At 33.0% G+C, this 13,460-nt stretch overlaps 1 protein-coding gene across 1 annotated transcript in view; it reads right to left on the bottom strand.

Annotated features, from left to right (window-relative positions):
• Positions 1 to 7,269: 7,269 nt before the first annotated feature.
• LOC132564625 (uncharacterized) overlaps positions 7,270 to 13,460 on the bottom strand; it is a gene marked incomplete at its 5' end in the record, with an annotated part of 33,669 nt that continues 27,478 nt past the window's right edge. Inside the window, 8 exon segments of the mRNA XM_060229271.1 lie at positions 7,270 to 7,391; positions 7,754 to 7,915; positions 8,486 to 8,660; positions 9,063 to 9,190; positions 11,168 to 11,344; positions 11,663 to 11,841; positions 12,484 to 12,565; positions 12,740 to 12,907. Of these exon segments, the coding sequence (XP_060085254.1) occupies positions 7,270 to 7,391; positions 7,754 to 7,915; positions 8,486 to 8,660; positions 9,063 to 9,190; positions 11,168 to 11,344; positions 11,663 to 11,841; positions 12,484 to 12,565; positions 12,740 to 12,907 (1,193 nt within the window).

Here is a 13,460-nt window from a genome sequence, read left to right as displayed (position 1 = left end):
GTGTACTGAATAAGAATCATCTAGGGGTGGGGGCTTCTGTATCAATGGGTATGAAAATAAACCGAAAGGGTTCAGACCAAACTTGTACAAATTAGAATAAAGGAATATGGAATTATCTACATATATGTTATCAATACATCAGGTTTCTGCTCATGACACATATTACAGGTACTAAAATTAACAGGCCCCTCGAACTTAACTCTCAACTGAATAAAACAGCATCACTTTTCTCGTTGCAAGTCTGATTTTTCACAAAATAAAAAAATGTACTTGAATATTTGATACAAGTGTGAGCCAAATGTCGAACATTCAAGTTCTTTTCCTTATTATCTACCATTTTATGCATTCGTTTAAAGCGAATTCAAGCTTTCTTCAACAGTCATTATTACAGGAAAATCCGAAATCATTTTTAAGCTCGAAAAGTTAATGTACATGTATGTGCTTAAGACAAATGTGATAGACATACTTTACAACACGACACGTTCTTTTAATAGAATATTTCCCGATTTTCGTGGTTATATACAAACCACCAAAATATATTGCGACGAATACCTTCTCATATTAAGGAACTGGGTGTCAGTTTTGTGGTAACCTACAACGCCTTTACTATAAAAGAAATCTACAGTTGTAACCACGACAAAAGCATCCAAGGAAAATTGTATACGCAACTTTAATATTTCCTAAACGACATGCTCACTTTAGATTTAAAAACGAAAATGTCCCCCCCCCCCCTCTTTTTTTTTTTTTTTTTAACAAACATGGCGCGATTCTTTTACTGGTCCGTCTTCCATTGTTAAACAAATTTGTGTTGTCCTCTCGTCATTTCAGTCTTAAAGGCAGTATAAAGTGATAGTTGATTTATAATCGTTATAATCAATGCCTGCCTTGATCAATTTCCATATAAATCCAACATATATTGATATCAGGAGATCAAAAATTCATCAAAGTGTGTACTGCATAGATTAAATACAAATGTACTGGCGGTATCAAAAAATGTGATAAACAAATCTTATGTAAATTAAAGAACATTAGAAAGTTATCGTGACATAGTTCAAATTTATGAAAATTGTTCCTGATAAACGTTGTATTTCGCCATTTTTCTAAAATTGATTTTATAATTGTAAATGTGAGTTATTAAATTTTTAATAGGAATCATAGCACTATAAACATTTATCCATAATTATCTATAAAAAAGACCTATATGTTGGGACTAATGGCAGACAGTTTCCAAACATCTGGTAATTTATTTTTGTCATCTAACCGTTCACATAAAATGTATCAGTGAATCAAATAAAACTGTTTAGCATAATTATGCATAAAGAAAATAAATGTTTTCGATAAAAAAAAACCAAACATGGATTTTTTATGGGGAGAATAATTCAACAACGCAATATATATCTGTCAACTGAAATTCAAAATGGCCGACCCCTTCTCAGAGAAAATGTTACCGTTGAACAACTATTACAAAGTATCCTTACCGTGCACACTGTTGAGCATGAGTGTAAGCCAGACACAGAGAAACACTAAGGTGTCTCTGGTGGCCATTTTACTGTCTTGTGTCGCAGGCTCTACATTCCTTTCACGCTGAAAGTGTCTTGGGATGTGTATATTTCTTACGAAGCCTTTAAGAAGTTACAAGTTACATTAGTACACATTAACCAACATGAAGTGTCTATCACATGATCTGCTCATTCAATCACTGGGAGTCATATTGTTTAAATGACCATACCGTGATTTTCGCACAATGACTGATTTAGTAAGGGGGTAGCCTAGATAGTGCTCCAGCATGACACTGTGACGGGTGTGACTTTATAAGTATTGTTGTCTTTGATTAACAACACAGGTATCATGGCTAACATGTCTTCTCTATAACATAACTGTACATGCTTTTAAATAGAAGTGAACACCTGATACTTACAAACAAACCCTGAATTAAAATAAAAAAGTAGAATGGTGGTTATGTGTTCTTCGTTATAAAACATATATTTATATATTCTGTACATGTACGTTGTTAGGTAAGAGATATCACTTTGTATGTATTTAAAATAAATGAATTAAAGCAGACCTGTTATACTGTATACATGCCGTAAAATCTCCAAAATTGTATGCAGTGTTTACAGAGTAAGAAATGATCCAACTAAATTATTATTTTTATGTACTGTTTACATAAAATATTTGGAAGATTAGTAAATATCAAATTGAAGTTTGTATAAATATGATGTATTGGAGTTACCCATAATGTGTTAAAACCAATCAGGTAGTTAATTCCAGTGTGTGTATATAAAACTAACAAATCAGGCGAATGCAGAAAATGTGATCCCAATTTTGGATAGGGTACAAAATCCGTAAAAAGACTAAACAGATATTACCAATAGCTATGTAAAAACAGGGTCAAAATATCGTGACAATAGTTGATATATATATATATAGTGATTACAGTAAGGACTGTTGGTACCATTCGCTGTAGTTTTGATATTGCACACTTTGTTAACGTATCATTTGATATCAATATACCAACAGGTCTGTGACTGTTTTGTATCACGTGTTAAAGCACAGACTTACATACCGGTAGTCTAGTCTTTGGTTAAAGATATGCAGGAATGTCAGTAGGATTGGGGAGTAGCCAGTTCAGACTAAAATATGGAAAATAATTCTTAATCAAAGAATGATTTAATATCCCAAGGTTTATTGAGATAATTATTGATACAAGTTCCTGTTTACAGTTTAATTAGCATGCTTACATATATACAAATGTACCGGATGTTCTAAAATTATCAGATATATGGGATGTACAAAAATTTACTGAATGGCTAGTGAGCCTCCCAGTCAAGATTTTAACTTTTAATTTGATCACTTTGGATTTTTTCTCCCTCACTTCTTAGTTCTGAAGTTTCAGCCCTTGCCATTACTGACGAGTCTTAGAATGATGAAACATCTGTATGAAGGCTGTAGTATATCAAAATAAATTTGTATTAAAGGTGCTATTTACTTGTGTGTCTTTTGTATATTTATCAATTACTTCTCTGGGTGTGATGGCAGTGCTGGACCTAATCACATCAATTACTTCTCTGGGTGTGATGGCAGTGCTGGACCTAATCACATCAATTACTTCTCTGGATGTGGTGGCAGTGCTGGACCTAATCACATCAATTACTTCTCTGGTTGTGATGGCAGTGCTGGACCTAATCACATCAATTACTTCTCTGGGTGTGATGGCAGTGCTGGACCTATCACATCAATTACTTCTCTGGGTGTGATGGCAGTGCTGGACCTACATCAATTACATGGCAGTGCAATTACTTCTCTGGGTGTGATGGCAGTGCTGGACCTATGGCAGTCACATCAATTACTTCTCTGGGTGTGATGGCAGTGCTGGACCTAATCACATCAATTACTTCTCTGGGTGTGATGGCAGTGCTGGACCTAATCACATCAATTACTTCTCTGGGTGTGATGGCAGTGCTGGACCTAATCACATCAATTACTTCTCTGGGTGTGATGGCAGTGCTGGACCTATCACATCAATTACTTCTCTGGGTGTGATGGCAGTGCTGGACCTAATCACATCAATTACTTCTCTGGGTGTGATGGCAGTGCTGGACCTAATCACATCAATTACTTCTCTGGGTGTGATGGCAGTGCTGGACCTAATCACATCAATTACTTCTCTGGGTGTGATGGCAGTGCTGGACCTAATCACACCATATCATACTTATCACATACTTTTTGTCTCCAAACTGTTTGTCCACATAAGTTCAGTGTAAGTGTTCATTTCACCAGCAGCAAATTGCGTGATTTAATTTTTCTAAGTAAATGTCCATATTACAAACAAGTCATTCAATTTAATATCGTATTCAGATTTAATGAAAATTCATATTTCATAAATTTCCAGTATACTCCCTTTACTCTGTAACATAAATAATTAAGGGATTTACAACGCTGATTGCACCTATGAATATTTTAATGTTCAAATAGTAAATATGATAACAATGAAAACAAACAACCAAGAACACTATCTTTGTATAAAAATGTTCACAATCAGCTAAAATCTCAAAAGTGATCACCCTCATATCAACTTACACCAAGGATGTACAATACTACAGTTATACATCCCTGCTTTAATTAACTGATACAAGAGTCAGTCATGGGAAAAATAAAAAAAGGTTATCAGACATCAATAAAACCGAGTCTTTATTCTCCATTTTTCCTTATGTGACCATGTTTTATTCATATTTCTATCTCTTTATTTTTGTCTTGAATACTTGAAAATAAATTTTGTTCCTACTGTCTTCAGTACATCTTTGCTAATTTGCCATACTCAGCTCAGACAGAGCTAATAAGTTGATAAGTTTACTTTGCATCGCACAATACGGCAGCCTGTCATAAATATCTTATTGGAACAATAAATGAAATATACATATATTTTTTTCTGATCAATCTTTCATGTTTATCCTTATCACTATCAAATATTTCATATGATCTGAATCAGAAAACAATTATTAGGGATCATCATTTTAACACAGTTTAAATATGTTCGACCCAGACTATTAGCAGCTCGTTTGCCATTCATATCAAAGAATTCAATTAATAACGTGATTTTATTAAGGTGTTTAAAAGGACTAAATGGTCAGATTTTGATATTTTTCTTATGCATTGTTTCAGGCAAGCACAGTTATACTTAAGATTAAACTCTTCAAAATTATAACACTCTCTGAGCGAAAAGGATAAAGATTATTAGCTTCAAACTAATGACATTCGACATTTGCTGTTGTGTCTACCTCCCATCACTGTTTTGATCGGAGATACCCAAGTTCATCATGTGATCTATCGGAGCCTCATTTTAACCCACCGTTTTATCACAATTTCTTGCTATGTATTATGTAAATAGCCTAAACTTGATTAGCCAGCCAAATTTCAAATCTTACTTTGTAAAATGGCCTCTTGTTTCATGCTATACACGTGACAGAATGAAACAAATGAATTTGTATTTATCAGAATCTAGAACTGCATGCACAAAGACATTGTTTACATTCTCCAAACGAGAATGATACAAATTAGTGTTAGGTTGCTCCTATCTTATTTTAATTTTTTGAGTTGATAATAAAATGGTTCTGCAAACTTTAAAATATTATAATTAAAAGAAAGTACACAATTTTTAACAGATATTTCAATGTTATATTGTTTTTGTCAGCTATGGTATGGATATCTAATCATTTACTCCCTTTAACACAATATAGGGATTTTTTTTTTTTTCCGTCATATCAACACTGAGTTCAAGCTTTCTTATATAAACAACGTGCAGTTTATAATGCAGTGTTTGGATGTATTGATTGTTTACTGCTTGAGCTATATTACATTTATACACACAGTATTAAATGTACTAAGTAAACCTCCATAATCAGAGAGCTTATAACATCTCTTCTTCACTCTAACACCAACTAATACCTGGATGACTGATTCTATATATTGTAGACTTTGAGTCTCTGTATTTCCATCATTGTGAGACAAGTTCATGGTATCACTTAATTTCAAATATTCTAAAAATCATATCCCATGTTTGTTAATGTCAGCTTTCAAACTTAATTATCTATTTAGCAAGATTTATGTCTGTTATGACTTTTTGCCCTTTTAGCAGACAAGACTTTTCAAAGATTACACAGACATGTAAACAAGAGGCCAATGGGCTTTGGCCAGCTAAGCTATACACAATGAATAACAGCAGCAGTAGAAGTAAGAGTAGTTATTAAATGATTAAAACATGAAAATAAACAGATAATTTAAATAGTGATGGCAAACAAAAGACCCAAATGGCCTGAATAGCACAACTGTTCTACAGTTTGCATAGAAGATTTGTTTGGTTCATAAAGTCAATTTCTAACACCTAAAAATCCTTTTGCTATTACACAAATATCCTGACCCACCCTGGACATATTGCTTGTTGAAAGATTTTAAAGAATCGTCAGTTCTAAACACATTTGACTTGTGACCGCAAAGTATGTCAAGGTCAATCATTCTGACTAACCTTGGTAACAATTCATCCAATTATGTGACAGAACCAATATCAATATTCTGAACATTTTGGTCATTGAGAAGTTGTTTGAAGATTTTTTACACTTTTGACCTCTCATCTTTTAAACAAACTTGACAGCCATTCCTCAGTGCATTCTTTTTGCACAACATCAGCACCCTGGGTCTTTTTGTTATTGAGAAGTTGTTAAAAGATTTTGACACATTAACATTCATGTGGCCTTGAACATGGGCTCAAGTCAATCACTGAAAATGTGTCAATATCATTCATTTGAACAAACTTGACAAATTTGACCTCAGAGACATTGAAAATTGGTCAAGGTCATTCATTTAAACAAAGTTGGCATCCCCCCAATTCAAACAAACTATGAGCCAAACATCAGCACCCTTGGCATAATGTTATTGGAAAGAAGTTTTTTAAAGATTTTGATATGTTTGATCTCAATGACCTTGAAAGTGGTTAAGGTCATTCATTTGAACATTCATCCCACCAAGTGTCCAACCTATTATCAGCATCCCATGCCTTTTGATGAATGAGAAGAAGTTGTTTGAAGTTTTTAACACATTGCACGCCTCAGAACTTGAAAATTGATTAAGGTCATTCATTCACACAAACTTGGTAGTCCTTAATACAAGCAAGTGACAGGCTTAATAACATAAAAACAATGACATCTTAATGTTAGATTTGTCAATATAAAAGTCTCACACAAACTTAACGCCATTACAAATATCAGATGATATGTCTGATAGACAACAAAGTAACGTTGTTAATTAAAAGATGTACAAAAGATACAATTTAATCTTTACACATCCACGTTTCCAGGACAACCATGTGTTTCCAGGACAACCACGTGTTTCAAGGACATCCACATGTTTCAAGGACATCTACATGTTTCCAGGACTACCACGTGTTTCAAGGACATCCACATGTTTCAAGGACATCCACGTGTTTCAAGGACATCCACATGTTTCAAGGACATCCACATATTTCCATGGTAACTTAATTTAATGAAGAAGACACATTTGTCGAAATGTAGTATAATCCAAATGGAGGAAACTTTAAATCATTCACATTTGTAACATATTTCATGCCATTTTGGCTTAATACACACTGCCATTCAGACAAAATATCATCAGCAGTAGAACGGTAAATCCAGTGAATTTCTGGTGCGATTTTCTTCAACACATCACAAATAAGTGTAAAATGAATCTCCCAACTTCTAGAATCGTGTTCCTCACTTGTTATTCATAATAATATTCAATTTCTGTATCACAGAACACCATGTTACACAGCACCATACACGCGAAAAAGAACGTCAAAGAAACAGGCACCATACTACAGGCGATGGCTGTCAGAAACCATGCTGAAACACAACAACATATCACTTAATATTGTACATGTGTAGAATTAATGCAGGATGTGCTTAATTTGAAATCAGTCAAAAACATGAAATAAGTCCATCATTTCCAAAACTGATCCTTTGTATATGTAACAACATTTCAAAACATAAATATAGATGATAAAGGTTTATGCATATCAAAAAATTCATATTTACAATGACAGTTTTTCTATTCAAGTATTTTTTTCATTTCATACATCAATTACATTCCGCTTAAACCAAATTTTTATAGACACATTTTCACGACAAAATTTACCATATGTATATAACTTCTGTTAGTTAGTAATACTTTTTCGTCAGTATTTAGAACATAAATTAAAACTTACTTGGTGGAACATAGGTTTCTGTTGTCGTAACATCTAAAATGAATATCTCTAAAAACTGTGTAGACAGGCCATGGTCATCGGAACAGCAAAAACGCACCTTGTAGTAGTCGGAGATGTCTTTGTAGTTAAATACTGGATTTGTTGTCGTGTACAATTTGTAAACTGTTTGAACAAAAATATAGATAGTGACATATTACTGTTATAAACAAGTAAGTTCAACACTATATAGTTACAACTGTACATGCCATCTTAGGGTGTTTGTAAACTGTTACAACCATGACGTCACTAATTTTATGATTACAAAACTAAATTGTAAAATTATTTAAATATATATACTTTTAAAAATTAAGATTAATTTATTTATTTGTAAAAATAAAATGTAAAATAGAAAACATGTGAATATTAGGGAGGTCAATGTACATTACGTAAATCAAATTTCAATTGAATGAGTTGAAATTAGAGAAAGATTTTCAATATATATTTATCCCAAGTTACTTTTCAAATTGCTATGTATCAATATATAATGACTGGCAACTTTAACAGCACCTACACTAATTCATTCTTCCACAATGAAAAGAGTGTATGTTCATTATATATAATTAACATCCAAATAAAAAAATCAAATTGTTGCTGCAGTTTTTATCAGTATAATAATGTATCTACACTTGTTACTGTGACTAACATTTAACTGACACAAATATCTATACTGTACAACAACATCACTAAAAATACCTTCGTTTTCAAATTTAAGTTGAAAGTTAAGACTTCCGGGAATAACCTCGGTCAGTGTGCAGCACACCGAGTCGTTCTCTGATTGGTCAACTACATCAATTTCAAACACCATCATCTCATTTGCAACTGTCTCGATGAGCTCTACACTATCAGGCAAGTTCATAAAGATTGGAGGCTGTTTAAAACAGGAGAACAACCGATCAAAACACAAATATTGTTCAAGGTTTGACGACACCCACATATTATAATTAGTACAATGTTTGCTGCAGATGGTTTTATGAAGCATCTTTAGTCAATGATAATGATGTTATCCTGAACTAGACAGCACCAATTTCTTTATATCAATCTTTCACAACAAATATGAAATATATTTTCCAAAAGAAGTTGAAAAGTTTCAAAGAAATAATTTTTTGTATATGATTCTTTCAAAACCAAAGCAACCTGTATCTTTTTGTCAGAAGACAATGACAACTTTTCATTGTTCATTTAAACATACAGAAAATTTGATACCTATATACAGAAGCTATGCAAAAGTACAATAAAAGCAACTGTATCGCTAATTAGGTAGGGTACACACCGCATTGTATGTCATGATGGTGAGGGTGGTAGTAGCTGTATTACTGCAGTCGTCCCAGCTTTTGAGAACAAGTTCAAATACAGAATAGGTACTTGGAAGAACACCTCTAGTCATTATATGGATGTTACCTGCAAAATAAACAAACCAATCAAATTGATTATGTAGCATACCACACCTTTTGTGATTTAATACTCTATAAAACAAGCATTTACATTGGACATTTTTTTATATTATAATACCATAACATCAAAAAAATGATCACATTTGGTTATATAACATTTGATTGGACAATAAGGTGATTTGGTTATATAACATTTGATTGGACAATAAGGTGATTTGGTTATATAACATTTGATTGGACAATAAGGTGATTTGGTTATATAACATTTGATTGGACAATAAGGTGATTTGGTCATATAACATTTGATTGGACAATAAGGAGATTTGGTCATATGACATTTGATTGGACAATAAGGAGATTTGGTCATATAACATTTGATTGGACAATAAGGTGATTTGGTTATATAACATTTGATTGGACAATAAAGTGATTTGGTTATATAACATTTGATTGGACAATAAGGTGATTTGGTTATATAACATTTGATTGGACAATAAGGAGACATGATAAAATATTGAAGAAAACTGTCCATTATAGATAACACAAATGTTGCAAACCTGTGATTTGATTATCAATTAAATTGGCATTGCAATCAATTATGACCAAAATACATGTACATCATTTTTGATGAAAGCAACAACACAACAAATAGAACTGAGAATACCCCTAATCAATAAAACACAGATACCAGGGATAGATTTGGTAACAATGTACATAAACTTTAAAAAAAATTCCTTGATGGTACACAATAATTTGTCCAAATGAGATTTCTTTCGTTGTAATATATCATACAAAAATGATAATAATAAAACAAGTTCTTTAGTTATTTAACAAATATGACAAATAATTTTCGAAATAAATTTTGTATTGGATCCAAATCAGACCCCTGGGCCAATTTTTTCATCATGGTTGTGTTCATCCAACATAGCTATATATGGTTATGGGGCAGGGATCTCAACTGCTTCAAGCATTGAGCAAGGAAACCAAGTCCCGAGGGGTGGGGCCAGCACCCTGGGGCAATACTTAGATCATGATTACGTTTATATCATTATGTCCAGCCATGCTATATATGGTTATGGGCTGTTTCAAAGATAAAGCCCTTTTACCATTTTGAGCCCCTCCCCTTCTGCCCTTGTTGGCCTAGACTCACTATACAAAACGGAGTCCCCTTCGCTCAGACATACTTCAGATCAAATTTGGGCAAATTATATCCAATCATTCCTAATGGAGGAACAGGATTTTAAAAACTTGCAACATTTTGGGTCCTGCCTCAGGGGACCAAGAGCCAATATTTATACAAACTTGGTTCTCATTCTCTCAAGCATGCTTTTGACCAAATTTTGGCAAAATCCAATTCTTACTGGCTAAGTAGGATTTTAAAGAATTTGCTCCATTTTCCAATTGGGCCCTGCCCCTCCTGTCTCTGGGGGCCAGGATGCACTGTTTAGATAAAACTGATTTCCCTTTACACAAAAATACTTCTGACCAAATTTTGCCAGTATCCATTCATTCCTACAAAAGGAGTTGCATTTTAAAGAACCTTCAAAATTTCTCCTTTTGGGCGCCAACCCTCAGATTCCAGGGAACAGAAATCTTGTGATTATACAAAATGGATTCTTCTTCACCCAACAATGGTTCAAACCAAACCAAGCTAAAACATTTGGTGTCAAAATATATATAGATTGCATTTGTTTGCAATATAAATGACATTGATTTATAGATTTAAACAGATGACTTTCTTTCTGTTCATTATATGACAAAGTTTCTGCCAGAAAGAAATATCAAATTTTGAAAATTCTATCCTGAATTTTTAAATCATTGACCTTGAAAGTGGTGAATTGGTATCTTGATAACAAAAATTCTTACAACCTGTGATATCCATGTTTATGATGGTCGTCTACCTGACTGAATTCATTCATATTACAAAGTTCTTTCAGACAGAGCCATCCACAACGTGAACTTAAGTAGAAAGGTGTGTTTTTACCTGGAAAGGTTGTATTCAATTCAAATAATCCGGTAACATCATTAAACTCATGTTGTAGAAGATCAAAATCTCCTATGTCGTCGTCGGTGATGTGGTAGTTTATACAGCTGCCTCCTAATGGTGTGTTGTCTGGTACCAGAGCATCATATTCTGTCTGGTTCACATACGGCACCGTGTCTGAAGAGGAAAACCTGGTTTAAACTTGACTCATCTTTAAAACATTGGAGTTCACAGTCTAAATAGTTAAAAATAAGTCTGATTATAAAAACACATCAGAAACTGTTTGAAACACAGAGTATGGATTAAACCACTTTATTCTATAATGCTTCTAAATTTGTATCAAAATGGTTGATGTTACTGGATCATGCTTGTTCTAACTTACAAGCAAATTTACGATCGGTTCATAGCAAAATGAGACTCACTGATGTAACAGAGCAAAATATGCAACGTCTGATGAAAAGAAAGAAAGATTACATCATTGTAACAAGATCTTACTTGGTGCTGTAAAAAAGCGTATGGCGTAAGCTACATCAGATAGCCTGGTACCATGCGTAGTCCACTGATACCGATCCCCAACCTCAATGTTTGCAGGAAGAGGGGCTACCCATGTCTGGTTAGGGCAGCCCTCACAACAACACTCAGCATATTTAATTGGATTTTCTCCAGGTGTGTACCTTTATTCAAAGAATGGTCTATTATTTACATACACATATTTACATATACATATTTACATACATATATTTACATACATATATTTACATACACATATTTACATACATATATTTACATATACATATTTACATACACATATATACACATATTTACATATATATATTTACATATATATTTACATACATTTACATATATATACTTACATATATATACTTACATATATATATTTACATACATATATTTACTTACATATATATATTTACATACATATATTTACATATATATATATTTACATATATATATACATATACATATTTACATACATATATTTACAGTTTTACTAAGTATACAGCACAGTAATAATGTTTTCATTTATCACTATAATATCACTCAGCGTAAAATTATTGATGTCATCATAACTAACAATGTTAAACATCTGAACATGAAGATGAAAGTGCTATTGTTTTAAAGCTAATTTGATTTGGAGTTACTTTCAATAAACTTACTGGACACTGAAAATTTACCACAATTCTAGTATATGTGTATCTATATATAAAACTCATACTCTGTCGAGTCAAATTAAAAGGCTGATGCTCTGACTGTGGTCACAGGAACACCAGCCTATTGTGATATCTTATACTTACCAGCCAAGATAATCTCCCTGTCTGATAGACAACCGTTTCTTCAAAATCAAAGAATGGTTAATCGCAGTGCCAATATCTGTTTCTGAAATTTAAATATTATTGTTGTTAAAACAGTAAAAGAAACTTTTAAGCAAGAAAAAATAGAATTATCTACACTAACATTGATTTTTAAATTCAATTGATGACTTTGTTGAACACATCATAATAAATGATACACATCATCAAGGAGAGTAGTTGAAAACATTACTTTACAAACCATTAATTGTATAGTTGGTTGTATGAAGTAGTTGGTACTGTAAGGAATTATATCTACGCCAAACATGGAAAAATATTTCTCCTGCAATCCTGGGAACAAACTCGAAAGCTTCAAGTACTTCACAGCAAGGCATGTCCCAGTTAACATCAAGTAACAAAAATCCTTCACCTGTAAATAGTGAATTTCTTCTTATTATTTCTTATGTCTGAAAAAGAAGGCTTTATATTGTCTAACACAAATATTCTGTCAACAATAATGGTCAGATAAGGTTAGCTTCCGTTGGTGTGAAAGAGGAGTGCAGATTTTGTGGAGTGTGTGTTTTATGGGAGGCTGTAGTGTTTATGCAAGCCTTCCGGCTACAGTACCAATGCTGATTTCATAATACATTGTACAACCACAATGAAGACGACTGCCAATGGCAAGCAGTAGAATATTACATCACGTTATATCAACATTGTATTGATGGAGGTAACGTTATATCGACACTGATTACAAACACTGTATTGATGGAGGTAACGTTATATCGACATTGATTACAAACACTGTATTGATGGAGGTAACGTTATATCGACACTGATTACAAACACTGTATTGGTGGAGGTAACGTTATATCGACACTGATTACAAACACTGTATTGGTGGAGGTAACGTTATATCGACACTGATTACAAACACTGTATTGATGGAGGTAACGTTATATCGACATTGATTACAAACACTG

This window comes from Ylistrum balloti, unplaced genomic scaffold, assembly GCF_031769215.1.
Source record: "Ylistrum balloti isolate Yb309-2 unplaced genomic scaffold, AGI_CSIRO_Ybal_v1 Utg372444, whole genome shotgun sequence".
NCBI lineage: Eukaryota > Metazoa > Mollusca > Bivalvia > Pectinida > Pectinidae > Ylistrum > Ylistrum balloti.
Note: the sequence above shows the minus strand (reverse complement) of the source record. Positions and strands in the feature narration are given on the sequence as shown.